The 16,581-nt window shown below is 40.9% G+C and overlaps 1 protein-coding gene across 5 annotated transcripts in view; it reads left to right on the forward strand.

Annotated features, from left to right (window-relative positions):
* VAV3 (vav guanine nucleotide exchange factor 3) overlaps nucleotides 1-16,581 on the forward strand; it is a 216,134-nt gene that overhangs the window by 114,048 nt on the left and 85,505 nt on the right. For 4 of the 5 annotated variants that reach the window (XR_013392859.1, XM_028732630.2, XM_028732625.2 and 1 more), the window contains exons 3-11: nucleotides 2,751-2,809; nucleotides 3,021-3,086; nucleotides 3,849-3,957; nucleotides 5,782-5,874; nucleotides 6,458-6,526; nucleotides 8,663-8,766; nucleotides 10,461-10,560; nucleotides 11,800-11,895; nucleotides 16,112-16,180. Coding sequence is in view for 4 of the 5 variants with exons in the window: in XM_028732630.2 (XP_028588463.2) it covers nucleotides 2,751-2,809; nucleotides 3,021-3,086; nucleotides 3,849-3,957; nucleotides 5,782-5,874; nucleotides 6,458-6,526; nucleotides 8,663-8,766; nucleotides 10,461-10,560; nucleotides 11,800-11,895; nucleotides 16,112-16,180 (765 nt within the window). In the remaining variant the exon portion in view is untranslated. The remainder of the gene's footprint in view (nucleotides 1-2,750; nucleotides 2,810-3,020; nucleotides 3,087-3,848; nucleotides 3,958-5,781; nucleotides 5,875-6,457; nucleotides 6,527-8,662; nucleotides 8,767-10,460; nucleotides 10,561-11,799; nucleotides 11,896-16,111; nucleotides 16,181-16,581) is intronic. The other variant, XM_028732627.2, reaches the window with a different exon arrangement.

A 16,581-nucleotide genomic window follows, 5' to 3' on the forward strand; every position in this document is an offset into this window, starting at 1 on the left:
GAAAAAAGACCCTCACAATGTCTTAAGGCCAAGAGAGGCTCCATTCTGTGGCTGGTATTGGATTATCTTTGCTGGCTTCAGTCTGTGTCATACACATCTCTCTCTTCCATTGCACACTTAGCTTTGGTGCTTCATTCCTGGCTTGCATTGAGCCAGTGTTCTCTATTCTCTATTCCAGTGTCATTAACCATGCTCTCCTTCTGGACTGCCTGGGCTGGGAGTAGAAGCTATTGTGTTACAATGGAACCATTCCTACATTACCGGGAAGTTTTAGAACATGGAGCTGGAAGTCTGCTAATCACTGTGGGAAATACTCTTCAAGGATCTCATGCCTCCAATAGCTTTAAACATATACAGTGGTACCTCGGGTTACATACGCTTCAGGTTACAGACTCCGCTAACCCAGAAATAGTACCTCGGGTTAAGAACTTTGCTTCAGGGTGAGAACAGAAATCGTGCTCCGGCGGGGCAGCGGCAGCGTAAGGCCCCATTAGCTAAAGTGGTGCTTCAGGTTAAGAACAGTTTCAGGTTAAGAACGGACCTCCGGAACGAATTAAGTACTTAACCCGAGGTACCACTGTACATGAAGCTGCTACAGGCTGATGTGGAGTAGTCTGCCGCAGCCTGGTGACTAATTATGTTGTTGGACTCACACTCCCATCAGCTGCAGCCAGGGTTCAAGGGTGATAGCAGTTGTAGTCCACAACATCTGGACAGCACAGGGCTGGGGAAGGCTGATCTGGAGGTTTATAGTGAGGCATCTTCAATATGAAGATGACCTCAGCTCTATTTATCCAGGTGTGATGATGTTTTCTTCATCCCTTCACTCACTTTTTGCAGAGCACCAGTGATGGCATTGTCTGCAGATCATCGTCGTGCTTTCTTTGCAGTTGTTTAATATTTTTCTTGGAGTTTGTTTGTGGCAGCTTTGTAGCTATAGATGGCATTGAATTGCAATGGCTTCCTATGTGTACAGGTAGTAGTGTTACTACCCAGGCATCTGAGGTGGAGTGCCCAGTGGCTTGTATTGGGATTGGGTGGGCTATTAGTCCTCCCCCATATATCATCTTTTTTTGCTCAGAGCCTTCTGTTTGTCTTCTTAAGCACCATTACCAGAGCAAATATGTGGCAATTTATTTATAAAAAACCCTATATAATGTTACAGTGTTATGATTCTAATATCCATAGCAGAAGAATAAGGCACCAAACTGCAACCACTGAACGTTTAAGGGGGGTGGGAAGTATGTGTGGAAGCTCACTTCTTCATATAATTTTTTTTAAAAGGATGGGAAGACAGAAGGAACACCCACACATCCATTAGTATGGATGGAACATCGCATCCTATAAATACGGGAAGGGACTTTCATTTCCTCTATTGTGTAGAACCTTGCAAGTCCTGGGGGAATAGTGTGATTCAGCGGTGGTAAATGCCTGCAATGCGGGCTGGTCTCATTTTACCAGCTTCTACTGGTATCCCATCTGTAGCTAATGTTCTGCATATCCTGGAATACTCACCTTCACTTCGCTATAATGTGCTCACATGGAATGACTTTGAAAACAGACCTGGTCTTGAATAGAGCATGACAATAGAGTGCTAGTGCTAAAGAGTATGTATCATGCCTGAGCTAAAAGAGCTCAACTGATAACCAGTTTGTTTCAGGGATAAATTAAAGGTGCTGGTCCGGTCTACTAAATCTGTCCATGATTTGGGTTCAGGATGCCTGAGGGAGCTCCTTAAAGTTGGAAGACTGCCAAATTTGCCCTTTCAGCAAGTTCCTATTTAGACAGGTATTTCAGCCTCCTCGATTGTGTAATATTACTCTTCCTGTAAGGCTGATGTTTTTGTTCGTTTCTTTACATTGTGAGGGGCTCTGAGGACCTATTCAAAAAAATGGGCTGTGAATTTTAAACTAAATAAATAGGCTTTGTTTGAGGCTGATAAGTACATTATTTCAAATTGCACTGATATATGTGAGCATTAAGCAATCATGCATGCTGCTTATCTGGCCAGCTGGCCAGTTATGAATTTCTCTGCACACTCTCTGCACTGCAAATAAAGGAGAACTAAATGTTTAACTGGGATATTGGATCTTTTATGGCTTTAACTCTTTTCCAATTGAAAGAAACCATCTCATTGCAGAGCACAGGAGTAGCTTAAAATTTTAAATTAATGCAGAATAATCCCACACACCAAACAAATTAGCTAACCCACTCACTTCATGCATTATACCTATACTCACTTCTTAAGATCTGAACTTTTATATCTGCCTACTCCATTGATTCCTTGCATTCTATTCTAAGAGTTCATGTCTTTAAAATTAAAAAACTAAGCTGGAATTTACTGTTAGTTTTGCTGTGTGTTTCTGGAATATGTTTACTGAGAGACCTGGTTGGACTGAGCGATGGCTTGTCCTACAGTTCCCCCTTTTGGTGACAAGGTAGAAGAGAAATGTTTTCTTCCTCAGCTATTTTGACTATTTTGTCCTTATGTTCTGCCATTGTATAAACTGGATTTAATGTTGCTTTGCTTTAAATATTGGTTAAATTTTGAAGTTGCCTTTTTTTTTTTTTTTGCTTCTTGCTAAAATTTACAGTAACAGTCCAATTTCTGTTTTCCCTCACTCATTCCCATCCCAACCAATGATAGCATGACATGTTAGCCATTCACACTCATTATTTTATGGCATTTCAATTATGGCATATGGTTTTTATTTCTGTAATTAAACAAATGTTTTCAATTCTTTCTGCAGGTTATAGAAACATTATCCAAGCTTTCCCGCACCCCTATTGCATTAGTCACCGGAATAAGGTACAATGTAGTTGTAGATTCTGTTTTTAACTTTTATCGTGGCCGATAACTTGAATAACATCTGTGAAATCTTTCTCCATCTAGCAGATGAGTTACAGTTAAATGATGAATGTTAAAATGCTACCACACAGTTGTTTCTTTAAATTGGAGGTGTACTTTAAGAACTGGGTTTATGGCAGTTTTTTTTTACTTTTATATTTTGTCTCCACAGGCCGTTTCCTACAGAAGAGAGCGTGAATGATGAAGAAATTTACAAAGGCCTTCCAGATTTAATAGAGTAGGTTGTACATTTGTGGACTCTACAGCATCAGTTATGTAAAGGAGAAAATGGAACTGTTTTGACCAATGAACAAAATATACTGTGTTGTACATGTGTCTGCGAAACATCTAATTAGATTCTGCTGCCTGTCGATTACATACAGCCCCCTGAAGAGGTTTTGTGGTCCCTCAAACCCCCCCCCCGCATTTATCCATTTTAATCCCCCCCCCTCTATATATATATTTACTGACTGATCCCATAGGTACTGTGCTGCCAAGAGTTTATTTTGTGTCCTCCTATGACCCCTAAATTTATCCATTTAATTGAATTTCCTTCAAATCATTCCTGCGGGGCCCCCCCATTGTGATGACAAAAGTTTCTGGTGACCCCATCAGGACCAAAATGTGACATTAAAAGCAAAAACAAAAAAACCCACAACCAAACTAGGTTTTTAACAATTTGGCCATGTCCATTTTGACACGTGGCCTTTGGAAGGTGGATCAGAGGTCCCTGTGGCCCTAAAAGGTTAGCCACCCCTGATCTCAATGGAAGATTTTGTTATTTCCAGAGGAGGACAAGGGGGGCAGAGCAACATTACGCCAGGTTATGTTGCTCTTACCCTCCTTGTCGTCCTCCAGAAATATCAGAACCTTTCAAAAGGGTTAAGACTTGTTCTACATTCCATTGTGCCTATAATTTTAAAAGGCCCAAATGTTCTTCAAATTCTATTGTTAACGTTCTTAATTATGTTGTCTTTTCTCCTCCCGCTTTGTGTTCTAGTGAAAGTGGTGTAGATGAAGATGAAGACCTTTATGATTGTGTTTATGGGGACGACGAAGGTGGCGAAGTCTATGAAGACCTGATGAAAGCTGAAGCAGCACACCAGCCAGTAGGGTTCAACTCTTTGTTTATTTATTAATTTTTCTATGCCACCCTTCATCTGAGGATTCACAGAGCGGTTTACAATATAGAAACTCAAAAATACATAGCACAGTAACAAACAAAAACAATAACCCCCATCACCACTTAAAAGGCTATAGATTGTTTAATTAGCCAGGGAGAAGAGGAATGTTTTGCCTGGTGCCTAGAGCTATGTAATGAAGGTGCAAGGCAAGCGTCTCTAGGGAGAGCATTCCACCAGTGGTGAGTCACTGCAGAAAAGGCCCATTCTTGTGTCGCCACCCTCCAGACTTCTCGTGGAGGAGGCACATGAAGAAGGGCCTCAGATGATGATCGCAGTGTCTGGTTGCTTTATTGTTTGATAAAACAGAGGGGTAAATCAAAGCAGATCAATATGAATAAATATTTGACATTCTTATTTTGAATATTCTTTCTGCTAAGACTACACTGTTGTCTTCTTGTGGTTTTGGGATGGGATTCCTTTCTTTCTTCAAAACAATTGTAGTTCCTTAATTATATTATTTGTTATTATATTATATTTTAATTTATAGGCAATAAGACACATGGCCAAAATACAAGCAAGGTAAAAAATAGAATAGCAGACCATAAAAATCTGATGCAGCATAAAGTTCAAGAGCAGAGAACAAAATAAATGGAGGCAAAAATAATGATTAAGGACTGAAACAGATTTAGAAGACCTGGGAAAACAAAAAAGGGGGTTGCTGAAATGACAACGTCATAACCACTAGTTGAGCTGGCTGGCTGGGGCATTCCACAATTATAGTGTCACCAGTGAGAAGACCCTTTCATCCAGAACCACCTGTTACATGTCAGCTATCTAGAAAACAAGCATCAGACTTTGAGTACTTCCTCTGTTTCAGCTTCTTATCTGTTATTCATATGCTAGATATATACCCACAAGATTTGACAGGTGGGAAGACTTCAATTGGCTCTCCTCACTCAAACATTACAATTCCTTTACCCAACTCCAGTTACAATAGTCAGTTATAGTAATAATGGGATAGGGCATCTTGTGGGAAATATATATGGCAAGAGGACCCCAGCTCTGTGGGCTGCCCCATTTGTCTAGCTGCACCTACTGTGGCATATTTCTATTCTCTGCCTACTGCAGTCTTCCACATGTTGGTGCTCTTTGGTGTTTTGGACCCCAACTCTCATCAGTGTATGAGACTTTGAAGCTATCTCTTCTGATCTTTTATTTAAAAAAATAAATGAAAATGGGGATTAAAAACAAAAAAATTGGAAGAGCTAGCTTCAAATTCTCATACATGTAAGAGTAAGAATGTCAAGAAATTCAAAGTTTGTAATGTCTGGAGACACGTTGAAGCCCCAAGCCCTTTCATGCAGAGGCTTGGTGGAAGAAAGAAGTCCAGAAATTGGGAAATTATTTGTTGCAAGAGTTTTTTTTGAGTCTGCCACTTCCACCAGCCATTGGCTACGATGGCTGGGGCTGATGGGGAGTTCTAGTCCAAGGCATGAGGTTGGGGGAGGCTGGCCAACAACCCATGTAAAATAATAGAATTGTAGAGTTGGAAAGGGACCACAAGGAATGTGTAGTTCGACCCCCTGCAATGCAGGAACCTTTGGGGGCTCAAACCCACAACCCTGAAATTCTACCAACTGAGCAAGCTCAGCACATATGTCCCCTGCAGCCCAAATAATAAATCTGAAAACATTTTGTTGCCAACTGATCATAAACTCTGACAGCTGTCAAAGCAACATGTTGTAATAGGAAAGTGTCCTGAGATCAACATGTTTCACGTCTACAAATAACTTCTTGTTGGCTTGGCAGAAATGTCCCGAAAACGACATAAGAAGCTGTTGCCTTTCTGAAATAAAACAAACCGAAGAGAAATACACAGAAACATTGGAATCCATTGAAAAGGTAAAGTGACCTGGCAAAACAATCAGGAGCAGCATTCCAGCTGGGGAGTGCAGAGAAAGGGTGTGGCTGGTGAGGCAGTCTGGGTGGACCACCGTTACTCTCCCAGCTTCCCAACACAGTGGGCTGCTGGCACAGAGAGAGAGAGAGAGAGAGAGGCGAGGGGTGAGGTGCCGGGAGCTTGGCCCAGTGCAGCATGCAATCAACCAAGGCAACTATTTGTAAACAAATAATAAACTTCCATAAAAATGGCAAAAGTAATTTCTTCCCCCAATAGTTTTTATCTTAAACAATCGCAAACACTGTAAATAAAGAGGTCACTTGTGATCAGTGGTTAGCCCTTTCATCTTGTGGAATGAAATGTGCCTCCAAATTTAATTAAGGGGGGGAAAGTTTTCCTTGGCTACCAGAAGTTTGGGCAGCACTGGTTTATACCCATTATCACAAGACATATACATCTGAAATACAGAGTGTGGGGGTCATTGTTACCCTTGCCCTCTCTGAATAGGAATCACATATTCAGAAATGTCCTTTGTTAGTGGGCGGCAAAATATGTTAATGCAGTATGTGTTCATTTCTCTTACAGTTTTTTATGGTTCCCCTGAAAAGGTTTCTGACCACTTCAGAGTTTGAGACAGTATTCATCAACATTCCCGTATGTAATGCCTTGGGATGTTTTGTTTGTTGTCCTCTGTTATGTGGAAGTCTACAAGATACTATCTGAGAATACTGTTAGGGTAGAGATAGATGTGATATACAAAGAGGCTTCCTTCTGGTTTCCTGGTTTAATAGGTAGATGGGTTTAGGAAACAACATACAGAAAGGTGGGCACCACCTTGGGTCCCCAGATGTGGATAGATACAACATCCGTGATCCACTGCCAGTTTAGCTCAATGGTCAAGGATCCACTGCCAGTTTAGCTCAATGTTGGGAGTTGTAGTCCAGTCACACCTGGAGACCCAAAGTTGAACACTGATCTAGGCAACTATAAATGCATGACATGAGGAGCCGGTGTACCTGGGGTACTGTAAACTCAACTGCTTGGTGTGTGAAGTGTGTGTAAAGATAATTCAGAGCAGCTCTGTGATCATCACCTGCCTCATTCATTCATTTTATTTGTATGCCACTTTTCCATGCAAAAAAAAAAAAATCACGCTCAAAGTGGCTTACAACAAAGAAAACAAGACATTTCAAAACCTAGCAGTGCAAAAAGAATGTCCTAATAACATAGGAGCCATTAGCAACATCTAGCATCCAATAACCAAAAAAATCAAGGGGGCTTTACAGTTTCACCTTAGTCCTAGAAATACCCTTTCCATGATGTTTCTCACAGCAGCGGGCAGAGGGCAGGGTACTGATGTTCCTCATGATGTTTGGTAGTCCACAGCTATGAAGAGAGATCTGGTCTTGCATAGTGCACCTGTTTTGTCTGTCCAAGGACACGGGTGGTGCTGTGGTCTAAACCATTGTGCCTCTTGGGCTGGGCTTGCTGGTCGGCGGGTCAAATCCCCGTGATAGGGTGAGCTCCCGTTGCTCTGTCCCAGCTCCTGTCAACCTAGCAGTTTGAAAGCACGCCAATGCGAGTAGATAAATAGGTACCGCTGCGGCGGGAAGGTAAATGGTGTTTCCATGCACTCTGGCTTCTGTGATGGTGTTCTATTGCACCAGAAGCAGTTTAGTCATGCTGGCCACATGACCCAGAAAGCTGTCTGTGGACAAATGCCGGCTCCCTCAGCCTGAAAGCAAGATGAGCGCCGCAACCCCATGGTTGCCTTTGACTGGACTTAACTGTCCAGGGGTCCTTTATCTCTTTTGCATCCCTAATATGTCTCTGGCCACAAGAGCACTTGACTGTAAATTCTTGAAAGATGAGGGGTTATTTTAGATGGCTCTTATTTCAGCCTTGCAGAGCTTTGCGAATATATACCTGTAAATTTATGAGAACACTTGGAAAATGTGTAGTATCTACAAACTCTGTAAATAGAAATGTTTATTGCTTTTCCACTCTGCTTGTCTCAGCACCTTCTGTTTCTTGAGCAAGACATTAAGATTTCAGTTAGCTTGTCAGTATGATGCTATTCAGCTGTCCAGTGTAATGTGCCAAATGATTTTTTTTGTTGAAGTAGTGGGATGTGAATCTTTAATTCTTTTATCTCTAAAACCTGGAGCAGGTATAATGCCAACCAGTGACTAGACTGGGCTAGGTGATTGCTTGGCTTCCCTTCCCCTTTTCATGTGCAAATACATCGCATCCTTTGCACCTGGATCTTTCATTAAAATCTGTTTTAAGAAACCGGCTTTAGTTAGGGAAATGAAGCTTAGATTTTTCCTGGGTTCATTTTAACTGTAATAAAATTTAGTCTCATTCAACAATGGACTTAAATGGAGGGTGCTTGGGGATGGGGATGGATGGGGAAGAGTTTTTGTAGCCTGCAGTCTTAAACCCAGGTCTGCACCAGGCCCAACATGTTTACTTGCCTTAAAATGTTATAATTTTTCCATAGAACTGAGACAAATTCTATGTGTCCAACATAGAGGGGAAGGTGTTTTACATTTCTTAAACATTTGCAGTTTTAAGTTTAATGAGTAGATATATAACTATGTATATTCAATATATCTTTATTGTGCCATCTTTTTCATTCAAAAGATATAATTCAATTATAAGGTGTCTAGGATGAATCAATCTATGAATTATTATATTGTATAATTTTACTGTATACGTGAAAACAGTGGCTTTACATGGTAGTATCAAACATAATTGTAGAAGTTTTATAGGATGTTTTTGTTGTAGGATTTGGTGAAAATCCACAGAAGTTTAACACAGGATATTCATGAATCCATCGTAAACAAAAGTGACCAGAACCTGTATCAAATTTTTATAAGCTACAAGGAAAGGTAATTACTGAGTTTTTAAAATGCACAATGTCGATAACTTTAACATAAGCTATTCATATTCCTTTATGCATTAGAAATCTACTCTTGTTTTGTGTAGTGTGCTTTTAGAGAAACTGTATTTAATTTTTTATTATAACCAGAAATAGTATGTGTAACATTAGCATATAGCTTTAAATGTGCTGAATGCTAAACCAAATTTCAGAGAGCATTATTCTTTAGTATATACTGTGTCAGTCTCCCTGTTCTCTGTTCATATGTTGTTACAGTGCTGCTTTCTTTTCACAACTCTCAGCCTTATTTCGCATAAAATAATGTCATGTTATCTCAAAGTGCAATACACATATTGATGAATAGTCTACATGCTGCTCAGATGTTATCTGTTTTGACATTCTGACCTCATCATCCTCTTCTCTTGATCTTAAATAACCAAGAACCTATGACTGATGCAAAACACTGTTATTCATTCCATGACTTTATCAGGGCTCTGTGTGCCTTAGCATCCACTCTTTCACATTAACCTTCAGTAGCTTCACATCCTACCATCTTCCAGGAACCAGGAAGGGAATAGATGGCTAGGGAGAGCAGCAAGCCTGTTCACTTCCTTCCTGTGAATGCTAATCAGGAAGAGTATCCTGACTCTCAAGAATTTTCCATGCTGTGTTCTCTTGATCTTTTGCTGATCTACATATTCAGATACCTTTGAAGCATAGAATTATTAGGTTTGCACCATTTCATAAAGCAAGCGGGATTAAATGCATGTTTTGAATGCTGCTCCGTGTTTTTTTTTTTTTTTTATTAACACAGCTTCATGCACAAAGCACGTTAGCATTTTGGGGCAAAGGCTTGGATAGACATGTGAGCTTTCCATAGATGGGGAGTTTTTGATTCACCCATGACATGCACTTTCTGTTTGTATTCTGAAGTGGGTCATCCCCAGGTAGGTTGTGTTTGTAGGGCTTTGTTTTCATTTATATTCCCTTACAACAGGATTCAGAGCAATGGTAAGACTGAGAACTGAACATCACAAGTACTTGAAACATTATTATTGTGGTGGCAAGAAGCCATTTTTAAATGCAGAAAATGTTAATGGAAAAGAATAGCTTATTGCACAAGGGAGTTTTGAAATTATTGTGCTTTCCTTTCCATAGCTTATGAAAATCTGTCAAAGTAAGTCTGTCTGATCTTTGTGACTGTTGCCACTTGGTTCTTTGAGCCAACATGCTATTATCTTGACTTAAATGCTCATATAACGTAAACTGGTAAATGGGTATGCTTGCCCTGCTGTTGCAGGACTCGGTGTAATTAATCTGGTGCTAATCCTACACTGCAGAGTATTATTCATCAAATCCTTTGAAGTCTGCCCATTAACATAACAAATACTAATAAGACTTGTTCTGTTCCAAAAGGTTTTTGCAGCTGTATTTTTAAGTTAATAAAATGTAGGCATTAAACCACATACTTTGAAGTGGGTGTTACACTTTTGAACACCTGTAGAGACTGACACACACGTTCCTAAGAGGCCAATCTGTATGCATTGATGGCAGTCTATGGTAGAACAAGAATGATGGGATGCAGCTGGAAAACAGCAGCCCCTTCCAGGGTTGGGGTGTAAGAAGACAAAGCCTTGTGTGGAAATTGAAGTTGGTGGAGTTGATAAAAAGATTAATTGCTTGTTCTCTTTCCTCTTGATCTAGATTAGTTATTTATGGGCAGTACTGCAGTCAAGTAGAAACAGCCATATCCTGTTTGGATAACATTTCCAAGACCAAAGAAGATGTTAAATTGAAACTGGAGGTATCACTGAAACTTCTCTTCTTAAAAACAAACAAACCGTACCTTGATCTCGAATCGTAGCATGGAGAGTATGGATTGTATTCACCTACGTTCTACCCACAGTGACCCACTGAAGTCAATGCACATAATTTAGTCCATTAATTTCAGTGACTGTCAAAAATTTCAATCTATGTCTCATTAGTTCATTTCTACAAAAGTGGAGTTAGGCCTGTGGTAGGATCCTAAGGTGGTAGAGTGAATTGCCTGTGGGGGATTGCCATGTTTGATTTTTTTCCCCATAGGAGGAAAAAAAACCCCACATTTCAGGTAGAAATGTTGTAACCTATCCCACTTCTTGCTGTCATGCATTTTTATATGGGGGAAGTTGTTATACAAGAGAGTATGAAAAAGCAACCCATCACCTCTTGTCTGAAGAGACAAATTCATGGAGGATAAGGTTATTAATGCCTACTAGCCATCGTGGCTATGTTCTGTCTCCACTGTTGGAGGCAGTGTGCTTTTAAATGCCAGTTCCCAGGAATCACAAGTGAGAGAGTGATGTTGCACTCAGGTCCTGCCTTTGGAATTCCATAAGCAACCGGCTGCTGTGAGAATAAGATACTGGACCAGATGGGCCCATTCTCTTGATCCTGCAGACCTTATGTTCTTATGTGATACAGTCCATTCTGTAACTTCAGAACCCTACTGTCAGGGAACTGACATCGGAGCCAGAGGCGGAGGCAAGGCTCCCAAGCGATGCTGGAGAAGGGCCCAGCAGGGAGAGAGGCAGCTCATCAGCTGGGGAAGGAAATGAGCGTAACACCAGGGATAAAGGGGGGCAGATGGGAGAATCGGCGAGGGGGCTCCAGGACTCCTCGCCGGAGACCAGCGAGGAGAGCATGGGTCCTCCGCTACCCACACCCTCTCTGCACAGAAGACTTCCGTGCAGAGAGAGTAGGAGGAGACTTGGAGTCAAACAGCTTTTATGGTGGAAAAGGTTTAAGAAACGCCCACTGACGGATTCTGCTAGCGACTGAAACAGCCACGAAGTGAAGGGCTGTCCAGACAGAAAAGACTTAACCAGGCACACTAGCCAGGAGTGGCGGCAAATTACGCACGAGCAACCCCTATAATCATTACATCTACCATCCTGTTGCCACCAGTTTGGATAACTGGTCTGCCTGCTTCAGAAAATTAAAAACGTTACTTTGCTGTATTGATTATACCAAGTCATATCAAACCCTTTGCTTCTTTAAATAGGAATGTTCCAAAAGAGCCAATAATGGGAAGTTTACTTTGCGCGATCTTCTTGTGGTTCCAATGCAGCGAGTTCTGAAATACCATCTTCTGCTTCAGGTACTTCACCTTTAAATTATATGAACTTCACACTGTTTTTATCAGTTCTCAACCAGTAGCTCAGGTTGCCGCCCAACTAGCACAGCTATTATGGAACTTTTCCAGTTCGAATTGTGGTCATGTTAGTGCCACAGATTTTGTTTTCCATTCAAAGCACAAAGTAGTAGGTCAGAAGTCCTACACCTAGTGCCATTCAGAATACCCTGCCAAATTTACTCTGCTTTCTTTTGTTGGTTTTTTTTTTTTGTTTCCTTTCCAGTGGCTGTAAGCTCACCCTCTTTGGTGTGGAGTACTTGCCTCTGCTGCTGCTGCTGCTGCTGCTGCTGCTGCTGCTGCTGCTGCTGCTGCTGTTATTGTAGTATCTTCCCTTGATATGCAACATAGTTGTCTGTCAGGATCAGTGCTAGTTCTCTCCCCACTTCCAGTCTCCTTAGCTTATTCAGTTTTTTCCTCATTGCAACAAGAACATAATAATAATAATAATAATAATAATAATAATAATAATAATAATAATAATTTATTTGTATCCCACCCTCCCCGGCCAAAGCCGGGCTCAGAGCTGCTAACAACAGGTAAAAATAGCACAGTGTATATAAAATCGCACAATCAATTAATTAAAATAAATTCTAGAATCAATTCACAATCAAATTAATGACAACCATTGGGTTAGAGTTCTGTGAAGATTACAGAAGGAGAGAGGGGGTCAGACTGTGCCTTGGCCAAAGGCCTGGTGGAATAGCTCCATCCTGCAGGCCCTGCGGAAAGATGTCAAGTCTTTCTCTAAAAGAGAATAACACCAGTCACAGAATAAAATCAAAATAAAATAAGCAGCAGGTAATGACGCCACTACAACGTATCTAAAGAGTAGCGTAAATATTTAAAGCCTGGGAAAATGAAAATCTCCTCACCTGCTACACATTGTATCATTTAGTACAGGGCAACCTCCCCCCCCCCCCGCATGCAGATTCCTTTGCAGATAATCTCTGTTTCTGTTTTAATATGATCACAACCACTGACTGTTTCTCTCTCTTTTTCATGCTTGTGAGAGAAAGAGATGCAATAGTGGTGGTGATGGTCTTAAGAGAGAGATTGCATGTGCAGGTGTGATCTTTACCCCCCCCCCCCGCCTCATCACCTGCTTGCCAAGGGCTGCAGCTTGTTGCACTGAGCTAGTCAGTGTTTTCACATTGTGAGTTTCCCCACCTATGAGCCATGTCATTGGCGTTCATTGGCAAGAACAGCATGATGGCCCTGACTCATGCAGAGAGTTGTATTAATGATGCACCTGTCAAGGGGTGGGCAACTTGCCCTAGGGATTTCAAGCCGCATGATAATTGCAGTAAAGCACTGAGAATAAACCACAGAAGACTGCCATTATTTAGAAAGATTCCCTAAGCCTGTTGGACAATAATTTAAGACTGATTTCGCAGTAACTTGAGTCAAAATACAACAAAACAATAATAAAATAATCTGGTGCATTCAGATAGTGCTACCAAGCTGATGCTTTTCATGCATGCCTCTGCTTTTTGAAGTTGAAGCTGGACAAGGCTCAAGCACTTTCCAGCCTATTTTCTTGCTGTACTGAATTATAATAAAGCAATAGTTATTTTGAATGCTTCCCATTATAACCCACGGAGCTTGTGGCTTCTGTGCAGTTAGTCCTATAATGAGGCTAGAGAGTCCTATAAATATCATTTGATAGCTGTGCTGGGAGACTCATTAGTTCAGTTGCAAGGAAATATATTACTCCATTAGACTGTCAGCTTTGCTGATGCTTATAAAATGTCATTTTAAAAAGAACTTCTACCTGTGCAAGAAGCAATTCCCCCCCCCCTTCCCTTTGCAGTGTTCTTTGCCATTGTGTATATCATGCTTCCTGAAATGCATCTGAGTGAACTGAGTTTCCAGCATGGTTTAACAGTTAATCCTTCCTCCTAGGGAACTCTGGGAATTGTAGTTCTTATGAGAGGATTGGAAGCCTTCTAACAACTCTCAGCACACTTCAAAAAACTACAATCCCTAGGATTCTTTGTGGGAGCCATGACTGCTTAAGGTGCTATGATACTCATAGAATCATAGCATCATAGAGTTGGAATAGACCACAAGGGCCATCGAGTCCAACCCCCTGCCAAGCAGGAAACACCATCAGAGCACTCCTGACATATGGTTGTCAAGCCTCTGCTTAAAGACCTCCAAAGAAGGAGACTCCACCACACTCCTTGGCAGCAAATTCCACTGTCAAACAGCTCTTACTGTCAGGAAGTTCTTCCTAATGTTTAGGTGGAATCTTCTTTCTCGTAGTTTGGATCCATTGCTCCGTGTCCGCTTCTCTGGAGCAGCAGAAAACAACCTTTCTCCCTCCTCTATATGACATCCTTTTATATATTTGAACATGGCTATCATATCACCCCTTAACCTCCTCTTCTCCAGGCTAAACATGCCCAGCTCCCTTAGCCATTCCTCATAAGGCATCGTTTCCAGGCCTTTGACCATTTTGGTTGCCCTCCTCTGGGCACGTTCCAGTTTGTCAGTGTCCTTCTTGAACTGTGGTGCCCAGAACTGGACACAGTACTCCAGGTGAGGTCTGACCAGAGCAGAATACAGTGACACTATTACTTCCCTTGATCTAGATGCTATACTCCTATTGATGCAGCCCAGAATTGCATTGGCTTTTTTAGCTGCTGCGTCACACTGTTGGCTCATGTCAAGTTTGTGGTCAACCAAGACTCCTAGATCCTTTTCACATGTACTGCTCTCAAGGCAGGTGTCCCCCATCTTGTATTTGTGCCTCTCATTTTTTTTGCCCAAGTGCAATACTTTACATTTCTCCCTGTTAAAGTTCATCTTGTTCATACTCCTTTAAATGTATATTGCAGAAGGGTCCTGCATTGTCTGAAACCAATGATACAAGATTGCAATGGGGGCTCAGTTCAGTAAACTGGTCTAATTCCTCTTCCAAACATTTACTTCCCCTCCTAATACCTGTTATAGTACTATCCAGTGCTACTTGAAGTATTTGTAGCCATTCGCATTAAGGCTGAAACCTAGATAGGAAATTTTAGGCAGAAAGGCCCACCTAAATTTCTGCCCTTTTCCTTGATGCTTGAGAATGAAAGGATTCTTGAAAGGAATCTGCTTTCCATGAAATCCCTGAATACGCAGTCCAGTAATGGAGAAAGGGAACTGAACATGTAAAAGGCTTGGCTATTGAGGATGAGTCAGGGAATAATTTGCCTTGTGAGATTTTGGGAGTTACATACCAATTTTGAAGTGTTTATAAATAAGTATGGGGAAGTGTAAATCAGTTGCACAAAAGCACACAGGGTATAGGAGCAGGGGGATATCAGTACAATCCTCTGTATGTCTACTCATGGTGCTTCCAGACTTTTGCCTTTTTTGGGTGGGATTCAGTCACATACTGGTGAATTCACATTGTACAATTAAAGCTGATTTGGAGCTCTTGGGCAACAAAACAGCCTTCCCCCCAAAGATCAGACCTTTGGCAACAAGGAAATATACTGGAAAGTGTGGACTAACGCTTGCTTGACACAAGATCATCTAGCCTCTCCTCAGACAAATAAGAATGAATTCTCATTCAATAGTCATCGTCATATAATCTCCTTGCAAACAAATCAGGATGAGTGCTTAATAAATAGGCCATCTGGAAGCCCCCTCAGCAGTGAAACCCATTTATTTCGTATTCTCTGGTAAGTCTGCCTGATTGCAGCCTAAATAAATGTGTAAGAAAACAAACCATGAATAGATAAAATTAGCTTGGAATTGTGATGAATTTCCATGAAATTCAACCTATATTCTGAAATGAAAATTAATCCCATGGACTTTTGCAATTTTGCCCTCTGAAACTCTGAGGGTAAAACATGAAAATTTAATCTCAAAGTTATTGAAAAGGCTGCTTTTCAGATCCTTAGATTTGGTACTGTTATGTGGAGGGCAACATTCCAGATATAGGCTTTAATAGTGAAAACCGTGTCTTCACTTCATGTCTTGAATAAAAGCATGTGGGATATAGCATATGCATAATATACGGTACCTCATATTATGGGCTTTTACAGATAATGATGGGATCAGACCATCATTTTCTTCCTAAGGCAAAATGGTTCTGTTTTTAAATACTGATAAGTTCAGCATTTTTAAAAATGTATTGAATGGCCGATAGCTATCACAAGAAATGTCTGTGTATTCCTTAATTCTTCAGGAGTTGGTAAAACATACTAGTGACCAAACTGAGAAGAACAATCTGAAACAGGCACTTGATGCAATGAAGGTAAGTGCGACTAACAGATTGGATATGTAAACTCTCTCTGGCGTAAAATTGTAAGAGTCTTTTCTGGAGAGAAATTAAATATATATCTACCTGCAACGTGTTGTTTCTGCATTACTGCACACCAACTCATATGTTCACTAATACCCAAAAGCAGGTTCACTAATACCCAAAAGTAGAGTTTTCCCAATTCAGAGCCAAGCTCATCAGAACAAATTAATATTGATGTTTGAAAGGAAAAGGCTCTATAGCTTTGTTGTGTGTTAAATGCATGTTAACTTCAGTCCGCTTGATTGCACATTGTTTCTCCTATTTAAAGCACAAAATATAATCCAAACCTATATAAGAAACTGACTTACACACTGAGCCAGACCATGGGTTCTAGCTCAGTATAGTCTACACTA

Source organism: Podarcis muralis, chromosome 5 (assembly GCF_964188315.1).
Source record: "Podarcis muralis chromosome 5, rPodMur119.hap1.1, whole genome shotgun sequence".
In the NCBI taxonomy this organism is placed as follows: domain Eukaryota; kingdom Metazoa; phylum Chordata; class Lepidosauria; order Squamata; family Lacertidae; genus Podarcis; species Podarcis muralis.